At 30.5% G+C, this 12,998-nt stretch overlaps 1 protein-coding gene across 3 annotated transcripts in view; it reads right to left on the minus strand.

Annotated features, from left to right (window-relative positions):
• The window catches only part of LOC142321040 (F-box only protein 33-like), a 56,012-nt gene that overhangs the window by 26,640 nt on the left and 16,374 nt on the right, over positions 1 to 12,998 (minus strand). For all 3 annotated transcript variants that reach the window (XR_012755558.1, XM_075359040.1, XM_075359041.1), the window contains exons 2-3: positions 10,020 to 10,254; positions 6,069 to 6,223 (exon numbers count right to left, since the gene is read on the minus strand). Coding sequence is in view for 2 of the 3 variants with exons in the window: in XM_075359040.1 (XP_075215155.1) it covers positions 6,069 to 6,223; positions 10,020 to 10,254 (390 nt within the window). In the remaining variant the exon portion in view is untranslated. The remainder of the gene's footprint in view (positions 1 to 6,068; positions 6,224 to 10,019; positions 10,255 to 12,998) is intronic.

A 12,998-nucleotide genomic window follows, 5' to 3' on the forward strand; every position in this document is an offset into this window, starting at 1 on the left:
TTTTGTTAAAATATTGTATTTTATTGAGGTTTAAATAGAGTTTCAGCATTTTAAAAGATGCACTTAATTGATGTTCTTAATTGGATATATCATATAACTGCACACTGTAAATACAATTTACAAATAAGAGAGAATTTTAATTAAATAGACAACAAATATTTTTTCTCTAGTTACCCCTTAATGTTCACTGTGATATGTATCACTACTAGAATGAAAATCATCTCAATGAAGACATTAAAAAAGAACAGAATTTCAAATCTAGTCATAGAATTTCAATTCAAGTCTGTCATAGAAATTGTTGCATTGATCCATGAAGGTATAATCTACCTAACTAGTTACAAGATTTTGCACAATAAAAAAATTATACATTTAGACTACGTTATTTTTATTAAAAAATGTTATTTGTAATTTTAGGATGAGTAAGTAGAGATGATACTAGAATTTAAAATTGTTAATTTAACCATCTACAGGCAGGTTCAAACAAACTGTTGGAAGAGGTATAGATTTCACACATAAGGTTGAGAACATAGTGTATCAAGAGACGTATAAATGCTTATTTCTTCATACCAACTCTATTTTCAGTCCTAAACTTCAGAATAAAATAAATTTATTAATTTTAATACATGGATCCATATATTTTATTTACGGTTTGGGACAATTTTAAGTTCTTGGACGAATCAGGTGTTTCAGTTTAATATGGTAATTCTCTTTCAATGTATTTCTTGTATTTTTTATATGACAATTACAAATAACATACGTTTGCATCTAAAATTTACATTCTTTCCAGACATATTTGATTTAAAAGAAAACTTTTTCACAAGTTACAACATGAATTGTAGTGATTTACTTCACAGGTGTAGTTAATACAAAAAACAAGGTTAGATTATACTAACATAAAAACTTTTATTAATTTTATAAAAGAAAATAGTACTTTATATACTAGGTACCATAACGCTTGATAAATTATTTTTTTGAATAACTACACAAATAGCAGGAGATACATTTATCAGTTTTAAAGCTTAAGTGAAAAAGAACTGTTTTGGTTTTTCACAGTAATTCTTCAGTAAAAATATTGTTTGTAGTAATAAGTTTGCTAACTACCAATAATTTCCCTACAAGGTGAAGCAGTGTATACATACTTTCTCATGTCTGTGATATATACAAAATAACTAGTTTTACTAGTTGGAACTGTTTTCATTGAACAGTCAGTCCCTTCAGTGAACAAAATGAAAGTATCACTTGTAGGGATATTACCAGCATTTCAGTGGGTACAGAATCCAGATATACAATTATACATTTGGCTCAGTAAAGAAGGCAGCAGGAAGCCATTTCAATTCTTATTCACCTTGTACACTTACAAATATTTTTCATTCTTAGGGATGGCTCTGACTTTACTGAGAGTAACTTGTGATTGCTGTCTATTAGCCTACAACCATTTTGGTTATGGTTCTTTATTAATGCAACTAACATTAAATTCAAAGAGTAAATGATTTTCTAACATTATTTATTAATGAAAATTCATACTAACTTAACTACTAATACATACTGTTAAAAGTTTTATTATTATTTTTTACTTCATCCTTTTGTTATTTTTAATGTATTGAAAAATCGTGCACACATAATGACTTAACATAATTACAAACCCAAATATTTTGGATTTCAGTGAAAAACAACAGAAACTAAGACAAATTTTAAGCACTTTTTTAGAACTAATTAATTAAATTTAATTTAATATTTAAAATTAATTAAAATCTTGATTTAATTAAATCAAAATTACTTCACTGCTTATTGCAAATATTTTCTTTAGTTTAAATGCAAGAAAAATTATTCACATCATATATCTAATGTTTATAGAAGTAAACAAATTAGTTCTAAGTCAATGTTCTGTGACACTTTACATACATATTATACATAAAGTACAAAAGTTAAAATATACTGTTGAAGTTTTCAAAAAGGTACAAAACCACAGACTTTTTTCAGGCAGATAACTGCCAAACACAGATGGTGTGAACAACAAAGTAATATTAACAGAGGAAATTAATGGCAAGTGGATGAGCTATATGAAAGCAATTGCAATATTTAGACAAGCTGTACCAAAAGATTGATCAAGCAATTTATATGACATTGTATGAAATGGTTATTTACAATATAATTCTGCTTCAAAGTATGAAAAAATATATTCTTAACCATTATTGATTAAGAATTCTCTTTAAATAAATCTAAGTAAAAGTTATTACCTCTACATCAAATTAGAAGTATTAGATGATGATTTAAGCATTGAATTATATAAAAAAAGAAAAACTAATTTTCAAATTTATTCACATAATAATTGATGTAATTTTTTAATTCTAATAATAATTTATGAATTTTTTAATGACAAATATTTATTTTCAAAATAGTCCATATTACTAATGAACAGTAAATAACACAGGCAGCTGAAATGTAAAGTACATTGAGATGTTGCAAGATATGTCACACAAAGAGGCAAGTGCTGTCATCTTGTAATTTTATTACTCTATTACTAATTCCCATTGATCTATATACCCTCTCAGTCTGACAGTCACCAACATTACAGAATCAAATACAACTGCTCTGTTGAATTGCTTTGATGAAAATGATGTGCATTGATCAAATTTTCAACAGCAGAAGAGATGAATACTAATGATATCCATTGTCTTTTAGAGGTCTAAAAGTTGTGTAGCCAATAAAATCTTGTGTATCAGCTATTAAAGCAAATATTGAGGATGAACCTTGCAGTGAATGATCAGTTTCTGTGACAAAATGTGCAGTACCAAATCATGAATCGATTCAAAATGATTGTTATATCACACAACCACTAGCCACTAAAATAGGCAAATAAAAACAAGACATATTATTCCAAAATTGAGCTACTGTAAAATCTGTTCCTGGTGAGTTTCATGCAAATTGAAGAAAAACACAAACAACGAAAGGATAATTCAAACAGTTTCTGCAATGTGGGATGAAGGAAATGACTTCCTTTTTAATACTGTAAACTTGGTACATCATCATAACCCACAAGAGAAACTGCTGAGTATGGAATACCAGCATTGAGGTTCACCACAATAAAAGAAAAAGACTGAAACATAACAATCTACAAAAAAAATTATCTTGATGTCTTCTGGGATTCCTTGCACATGTACCTACAGTACCTGGAAGTTGAGTCTACTATAAATTCTGATCGATAGAAACATTGAAACCCACTGGGACATGTATTACGTTTGTGCTGAACAATCCACAGAGCTGATAACTCTGCAATAAGATAATGCTTGACCACATACAAAAAGTGCAACTGGCAAGGCTCTAGTGAAGCTGAAATTTGTTCCTAATCCACATTCACCAGATTTAGCATCTGCAATTTTCACTTCTTTTAACTATTAAAGAGGGATATTAAGAGTCTCACTTTACCATGAATGATGAACTGGAGGATACAGTAGGGTTGCGGATCAAGGAACAGAGAGTATTCTTCAATGACAGAATGAAAAAACTAGTTAACATTGGGAGAAATGTGTAGCTTGTATATGGTTAGTATGTGCAAAAATAAATCTAAGTTTTTGTAGCAAGTAAAGAGTACTTTTATGCCATTTTTGTTTCATTTGGCTATTTCTTTTTATTTTGAAAATTATAATTATTAAATTATTATTTGAGTGACTGTGCATTATATTTCAGCCACACCTTTTAAAGGAAAAAAACACTGTTAAATAACATCTTTGAAACTTATATGCAAAGTAACATACACATTATGTTTGTAACTTATTTGTAAAGTAACTTATGCTAGCAAAAAAGAGAACATAAATATATATGCAATAAAATGAGAGTTAAAAATGTCATCAAGATACTTTTAAAAAATATTCAAAACTTTACTTATGTTACTTGACTTGGTTTTGATGATTTCACTCCTTTTATTCTGAGCTAATCATTTAATTTCAACATCTTACATCCCTGTTTTCTTTAGGTAATTTTACCTTTATCTCCCCCCTAAATTTTGTCTATCTTCTATACCTCATTACATTACTAAATCAATTATGGAAGCTCAATACATGATACATTAACAGATCTTGCAGTTAAAGTTTGTAAAAGGTTCTTTTTTCTCAGGCTGGTCTTAAGCACTATTTCATTTTAAACCAATCAACCTACCTAATTTTCTAGTCTTTTAGTTCACCAAATCTAAAAAAACTTTTAAGTTCTTTGCCTTTCCACAGGCTTTTTATAATTTTTTTTCATTTCTGAATCTTCTCAGCATACGAGGTGAGTGAGAAAAGTAATGAGACTGACTTTTTACATACCAAAGTTTTTTTTTTTTCAAACAACAATATAGCTGCTCTTCAAAGTAGTTCCCTTGGGCAGCTATACACCGGTGGAGTCATTCCCACTCCTGGTAGCAGCACTGGAAGGCTTCAACTGGTAGGACTTTTAACTGGTCGGTCACAGTATTTTGAATGTTCTCCAGAGTTCCAAAATGATGTCCTTTTAAGACGTGTTTCAATTTCGGGAAAAGGAAAAGGTCACAAGGACTCAAATCAGGTGAATAGGAGGGTTGAGGAACCGTAGGAATGCATTTTGAGGTCAAAAATTCCCTGATGGAAATGGCCGTGTGATGTGGGGCATTGTCATGATGAAGCATCCACTTGTCTGCAATGTCTGGTCTCACGCGAATCACTCTTTTCCTGAGCCATTCAAGGACACCTTTGTAAAACACTTAATTGACAGTTTGTCCTGGAGGAACAAATTCTTTTTGCACGATACCCCTACTGTTAAAAAAGCAAATGAGCATGGTTTTGATCTTTGATTTTCTCATTCGATATTTTTTTGGTCGAGAAGGAGTGTGCCACTCTTCGCTTTACCACTTTGTTTCAGGATCGTACTCAAATATCCAGGATTCATCATCTGTGATCACACGATTGAAGAATTCTTGGTCATTGTCAATCCTCTAAAGAAAATCAACAGACACGTTTCTTCGATTGTCCTTCTGTTCCGTTGTGAGGTTTTTCGGCATCAATTTCACACAAACCTTTCGCATGTCTAAATAGGCTGTCAAAATTTGATGTATGGTGAAGTGTTTAAATTTAACTGTTCACTCATCATCCTTATTGTTAAACGACGGTCTGATCTAACAAGAACCCTCACATGCTCAACGTTTTCGTCAGATTTTGAAGTTGAAGGTCTTCCTGAGCGAGGTTGATCTTCAACGTGTTCTCGGCCTTCCAAAAATGATTTGTGCCAGCGGAAAACTTGTGCTCTTGATAAGCAATGTTCCCCATAGGCCAGTTTCAACTTTTCAAAGGTCACACTTGCGGATTTCCCAAGTTTAACACCAAACTTAATTGCAAAATGTTGCTCTAAATTCCGATGCTCCATTTTCATAACACAACAAAAACACAACTTCACTGATGGCGCTGTCAAAAATAATGTGTTGGCTGAACGGAGTTGAAACTCGTACTGAGCATGTAGAAGGGATGAACAAACCGGTCTAGCAAAGACTGGTAGACACAACTTTGCCAGATCGCTCCCAGTATTACCAATCTCATTACTTTTCTCACAGACCTCGTAGAATAAACTCAATACAATAAAACTAATTAGTAAAAGTTAAGAAAACAAAAAGAATATATATATATATATATTTAAAGAGATCTTGTAGCATTCCTGTTGAACCCATCAGAGCCAATGGAAGTTAGTAATTTTGGCTAGTCTTGTGATTCCAGTCCCTAGAAGGCATAGCTTTTGCAGCAGACAGTTGTGTTTTCTACCTAGCTGTGATCATAGCTGATCCAAATGTAACCAACTGTGAACAGTTCATGTGGTAATTTGTTAACTAATACACAATAACAAATACATAAACACACATGCACATACATACACTAATGATGCCATAAACACTAAGTACTGCTTATTCAGATATAAACAAAAAAAAGCGTAATGAGCAGAAGACACAAGAGTAAACTAATGACAAAATGCATAACACATGCATCAAAACGAAGTAGCATTCCATGCAGGTGTTAGGTTAACAATTTATAATAAAATCAAGATCTATAATGCATAATATTACATACTTATGTCTAGTAAATAACTCCCACACATCATTTGAAGTACCAGGATGACCTTCAAAAATGCCATGTACATGTATTACTAATCTCTGGAGACATCCTAATCTGCTTAATGTTGATAAAATTTCATCATTTACATAATCGTAATCTATACTTAAAATCTGAAAGTAAAAATAAATAAATCAAATTAACAAATAAATAAATCTTATAAATAGAGCTGAAAGTTTGTCTGTTTAATTATTCTTGCATTACGCGAAAACCAATCAAACCATTGCATTCAAATTTGCAGAATACATTCGTGTTATCCTAGGGAAGGTTTTAAGCAATAAACTAAGGCCCTAACCCCCTTGGAAGTTAAGTTCTGAATTAAGATATTCATTAAAGAAAAAAATATTAATCCTTTTACTTCATAATTATATATGTCATTATAGCAATAAAAATAAGTTATGAATTTTGTAATTTAGTTTCTTCTTTGGGTTTCTATAAAGCCTGAATACTTTAACTGTTTCCAATATTATTCTCCCAACCACAAGTTAATGAACACTGCAGGGGTCCAGGGGACAGAGCCCTCTGGTTAGAAGTTGGCGAGCAAAGCAAGAGCCCTCTGGTTAGAAGTTGGCGAGCAAAGCAAGCCCCACCTGGCTAGTAAAAATCTTGTAAATAATTAAAAGAAAATTCTTTATTTTAGGTTCTTAATTTTTATGACTAAGTATGAAAAAATATTGCCATGGATGGAGCACTTAAAATCACTGCATTACACATAAGAAGCATGTTTTTAAATAAACCTCTGTACTGAAATAAAACAAAACTGAAAAGTGCATAAAACCTACATTTGTTTGCTAGTTATCTAGATAGATGCCTTTAACTTACACATTTTTCATAGCGTTTCTCTAACTTATTCATTTCCTCTTCATGAAATTCTGCCATCAAAGACTTAAGCCAAGCAGTAACACCATTTTTCAATTTGTCGTCATTGTCAAACCTTTGTGATGAAAGGCACTGTTTGCAGTGAAGAAAAATAAAATAGTCACTGAGAGCTAAATCAGCAATAGAGTGGATGATTAAAGATTTTCCAACACAATTTTTCCAAACTCCTCTGTTATTTCCTGTATGTGTCCAGACATCATGCAAAAACAGATTCCTGTAGAACAGCAGTCCACCTATTTTTTTGCAGTTCTTCTAAAATTTTTAATGTTTTGCAATATATGTCATTCACAATACTTCCAGGATCACTAAATTTGACAAGCAAAACACCCTTTGAGCTTAGGACAGTCCCAATGATAGCCATAAGCTTCATTAAAAAAAGTCTTATTTGAACTTTTTTGGTCTAGATGTTGAATGTAGACACTGCATTGACAGCTACTTTGTCTTGATACACCACAAAATTTATGCAATGCAGCAGGACATTTTTCCTTTGTGTGTTTATCTTTGTCTCATCATGTCTCATCTTTGAGATCTATCTGCATACAATTTTTTATATCCCAATTTTTCATTCAAAACTTCATACAACAAAGATCGGTGCTGATTTTCTCAAATTTTTCAACTATCCGTTATCACAGACAGACAACTGCTGCTACATTTTTCATTATGAAAATTCGTTCACCCATATCAAAACAAATTACAACACTCATAATATTTGGCCCATAAACATCACAGATTTGCCTGTGAATTTCAGCCATGGAATTGTTTTATGCCATCAAAAATCAGATTACTCCTTGTATTTCACACTTGCTAAATCACAAATTGCAGCCCTCATCAGAAATGGATGAATATAAAAAAAAAAGATTAAACTATTGCTAGCAACAGCTGACTGTTGATGAAATAACTTTAGCACCGACTAAGGTACACAAGCACCATCTGTTTACATTGCGTTTATAGGTGACAAATTCAAAACAAACCTTATTTTTAAAAAAATCCCTTTTGGCACACCAGAAGGCAGATAGATTTCACTGGTTCTAAGTAGCAGATAAAAAAGAATTCCACCTTAACATTAAGAAAAACTTAAGATTTACTCAATACAACAATGGTTACATGTGAAAAAAGTTTCGCATGTTTAGGATATGACAAGCCCCATCTAACAATTCCAACAACATTTTGGTCATCCCTTGACATAAGGGTAAGTCATATCAAAAATTGTTTCAGACAAAAGTTTTAGGTAATATTTAGAGGACTAATGGACCACTTTAAACTGAATTGATACTAGGTCTATTAAGGGAGGTATGATTTTTTTGTCTTCGAAAAACATTTTTCCCACCCCCTGGGCCAATGATTGGTGATATCAAAAAACTTTATTTAGGTAAGTTTTAGGCCCTTATCCAAAGAACGGTAGGAACTTTAAATGAATATGATATTTTACTTAATAAGAAAGTTATACCAATATTTTGTTTTTTTGAAAAAGCCCTCCCCCCTTGTTTCCACCCTTATGGTCCGACTTTCTACATTATAATAATATTTTTTAAAAAATACATATATATATGTATATATAAACTTTTGAACTGACGGTGGTTTTAGGGTCTGGGAGATGGGAAACACAAAGATATGTCAAAATTTGCCAGAAGTCTAATCATAGTACCCATTACAATAGGTAGCTTTCTTATGAAATCTACCTAACATGCCTCATGTATAATCACAAAACAATTTTTAAAAAAACTGTCAAAAATATCAATAATAAATATTTAGCAGACATAATAAATTAAAATAATTTAAACATTATTTTAAAAAAAGTGTTTAATCATATAATAATTTTTGTTTGTTACACATTGGTTAACTCAGTTCATATTAAGCAATTATACAAAAAATAGAAATTAAAACAAATAAATAATTAAGATTTAAGAAATACTGAGTAAAATATTTCCAGACTTACAAGACAAGATGACAAAAATTTAAGACCCTGACCCACTAACCAAAATCTAAGCTGTTGTGTATATGTGCAAACAAATACCCTAAAATCTGCACTTTATTATGAACCCAGATTATATTATGAAATATTTGACCTACCACAGAAAATACTAATTTTTTCATCTAATAATAATTTCACAAAAATTTTAATTTTTTCAAAACAGCTGTACATGTACAAATATACATTTGTTCTTAAGACTTTAACAGAATTAAAGTAATTTTATTTCTGCTGATCAATGTGAATCACAAATAATGAACATTACCTAGGATAAAAGTATCCAGATCTCTGGGAAAAGTGTGTAGGTTAGATACTTGCTGCCTGCAAAGAGGCTTGGGGAACTATATTATAAGATGTTATTTATCTCATACTGCAGATCCTTCATTGTTCTTTCTTAGCATTCATTCCTTTACCTCACTTGAAACTTTTCCCCCATTTTGCATTTTGAATGCCCCAGATATTGTAACGTTAGTGCATCCTTCATGTTATTAAGGAGGGGGACTGCCTATGCTGAGATTTTTATTCAACTATGTTCTTAATTCAATGACTATATTATAACACAAATTAGGAGAAGTTATTACAAGAGAAATATTTAGAGAATGACTTCAGATGTAGGCATAAGTCACACTAACATAGCAACATTTTGCTACTACTAACAGTAATACTATGAGAAAAGGATTATTTTGTGTGGGAAGTAACAACAGAAACATTATTTGTAAATTAAAATTTCATTAATTTACTAATAAAAATAAAACTGTTAAGTGGAACTTTATATTGAATCAATTAAGATATGTATAAAATAATTTCCTTTCTTTTAGTTCAGAAGTTACATCAAAAAATTAGTTTGAAAATCATAAAAAAAATAGCATTAGTATGCTTTCTAATTTGCAGTTTGTGTTATTCTAATTTAAGAACTAGTAAATAAAAGCTGGTTGATAAAATAAATGAAAAAAATTTAAAAAGATACAGGAGAATAAAAATTCAATTATTTTAGAAATTAAGTACATAAGATGTAACAAATAAAAACTATTGCAAAAATCACCTAGGTTCAATTAACTTACTTGGAGGTTGGTAAGAGAAGTAAATAAGCACGTATCGATTTCAAACAATACATAATTATCAGGATCATATTTAACTGAAGCCAATCCAAGTGTTTGTAATGAATTTGCTTGATACTGAGAAATTTCTTCTAATATGTTTTTACTATTTGCAGTCAATTCTTCTAAACAACCCAAGCTTAAACCATTCAAATGGTAACTTTTTTGTGCAAGTGTCAAAATAGGCTTCAACAGTTTTCTGGAACATAATCAATAAACAAACATGTTAATTAAAGGTAATACAATTTAAAAATTAAAAAAAGTTGTATAAAATCTATTACAACTAAGTGTTTTCAAAAACTATTTATTTAAGTTTAAAGTGAAAAGTTATTTATAACTGATTATATTATATTTTAACACCTAACAAAAATAAGTAAAAATTATGCGAAGTTAATAAAAGGACAGAGGAATTTCAAGTAAAACTACTAAAACAATCTCATATTCCCTTGAATAGTTTGCTAATAAATCAGTATTTAAGTAAAAACTTGTGTTTTGGATGTAATGAGTAAACATTCAATTGATATTGATAAAATCTTGCCTCAATTTTAAAACAAGTCATTGATGCTAATACTATCCCTTTAATAAATTTAATTACAAATCTTAAACTGTGGAGAATTTCCAGTTCCCTAAGTCTTTCATTATTATTCTCCATTAAAGGACAGTTCTGTACTTGATTTACAAAATTATTGGCAAATTTAGTTACTAACCATAATTTCTGAAGTACTTGATAAAATTATACAATATGTACTTCAAAAATTTCTAGTAAATGTTACGATAACAAAAAAAACTAACACTGCATATTGATTCAGCATGGTTATTGAAAAATTTGTTCATAGACAAATTGATTTACCAGCTTTTAGAAAAAGCTGGTCTATTGTCTGATACCAGTACAATAAGATTAGAAGGAAGTATACAGATATATTACACCCATAGATGATGCGTTAACAAATATTTCACAGTTTTTAGCATTCTTTCCTAACCTTTGATGCAATAACTACTTGGCAAAACTTTCATTAAAAAATTCTAAAAGAAAAACTTTTTATCTATAGTCAAAATAAAAAAAAGGGAACAAAGGTTTATAATTAAACTCCTGTCTAAATCTTCCTAAATTTTCAGACATTTTTAAAAAAAATTATTGTACATTGATTTTTTGAAAATCAATTTGGCTTTAGAAAAACAGATCAAGTCGTTATAGCAGAACACAATTTATCGAAGGTAAAATACAGAAGTGTTTCAATCACATATCTTCACTTTGTGATGAAACATCTTTAAACTTAGAGAAAGTAATTGGCTGTAATTATAGACATCTTACAGATTAATTTTGGCATCTTATACATTAAATTTATATCACATACTTTATTCTACTGAGATTTATATTTTTAAGTTTCATGTTATTCCTCTGTACTGTTAAATTATATTTAAATTACATTTGAGACATTATCTAAAATTATAATAAAATGATTCTGCACTAGGTGGTTTATTTAATAAAATTTGTATATACACAGTGGAATCACACATGACGAGCATAATGTTCTAGAATCTAACTCATAATGCAAAAAACTCTTTAAGCGAAACAATTTTTCCCATATAAATTAATTTATATTGGCATTCCATGTCAAAAAATATTCAAAATTTTTTATATGTAACCTTTATTTAAAGAAAATTACTTATAAATAAATTGTTAAGGAGCAAAATCATCCATATATGGTTTATTATTTATGAATTTATGACACGTATCTAATTCTTTTTTACTAGAAAGCTATCTAGCGACATTTGCTTTTCTCGGCGCTTCAAAATTTGGTGAAAATTTAACACAGCATTATCATTGAATAAATTTATAGCACGCATGACCATAATCTTATTAGAGTTAAGCTTTTCAAAGTATGATGCAACAGTTTTCCATGTTTTCAGTATTTCTTTTATTGCGCCACAATTTGTTTTGCTGTTTCTTCAGCCTTCTCTACTGACAAACTCTTCTCTACTGCTGTGAAAGACACTGCAATTCTATAAGATGTTCAGTGGTCAGCTCTTGGTTGTGTTGTTCCACAAGCTCATCAATATCATTGTTATCCACCTCAAGTCCCATGATAGTGGCTAAAGACACAATCTCGTCGACTATATGCTCCACAGGTACTGTCTCAAACCCCTCAAAGTCACATTCGACAACGCTCTCTGGCCAACCAAAGCTTCTTCCAAGCAGATGTGAGGATTCTTTTGGTGATCCCTTCCCATGCCTTTTCAATCATCTTGAGGCAAGCAATGATGTGAAAGTGATCCTTCTAAAACTCTCTGAGAGTGAGATTGGTCCCATCAGTCACCTCAAAACAACACTCAAAGAGTATTTTAATGTAGAGCTTCTTAAAGTGTGAAATAACCTGATGGTCCATAGGCTGAAGTAACAGAGTGGTGTTGGGAGGTAGAAACTGAGCTTGATGAAATTAAATTCTTCAAGGAGGTCATCTTGTAGGCCTGGAGGATCGGCAGGTGTGTTGTCGATATCGTGGAGTGGCAGATTTATCTCAAGCAAATATTTTTTCACAGAAGAACCATACACACACTTCATTGATCCAACCAGTAAAAATGTCATGTGCCATCCAAGCCTTGTTGTTGGATCTCAACATAACATTTTTTTGCTCTTCTGGACATTACACTTCTTGAAGGCTCATGGAGTTTCTAAATGGTAAAAAGCAGCGGTTTAATTTTTAAATTACCACTTGCATTGACACAAAATAGCCAATTTTACAAGGATAATCGCCATTTTAAACATAAAAAGTCAAATAAATAATTGCAATAGATTTTTAACTATGTTTATAATCTGTTTCAGACTATTCAACTGAACTTAATTTTTTTATTATTTTATGTTATTTTCAAAAAAACTTACTCCTTAAGTGATCTTTAAATTAAATTTTTTTCTAATAATTTTTGACATAACTCTTTCATTTT

This window comes from Lycorma delicatula, chromosome 3 (genome assembly GCF_047948215.1).
Source record: "Lycorma delicatula isolate Av1 chromosome 3, ASM4794821v1, whole genome shotgun sequence".
Lineage (NCBI taxonomy): Eukaryota > Metazoa > Arthropoda > Insecta > Hemiptera > Fulgoridae > Lycorma > Lycorma delicatula.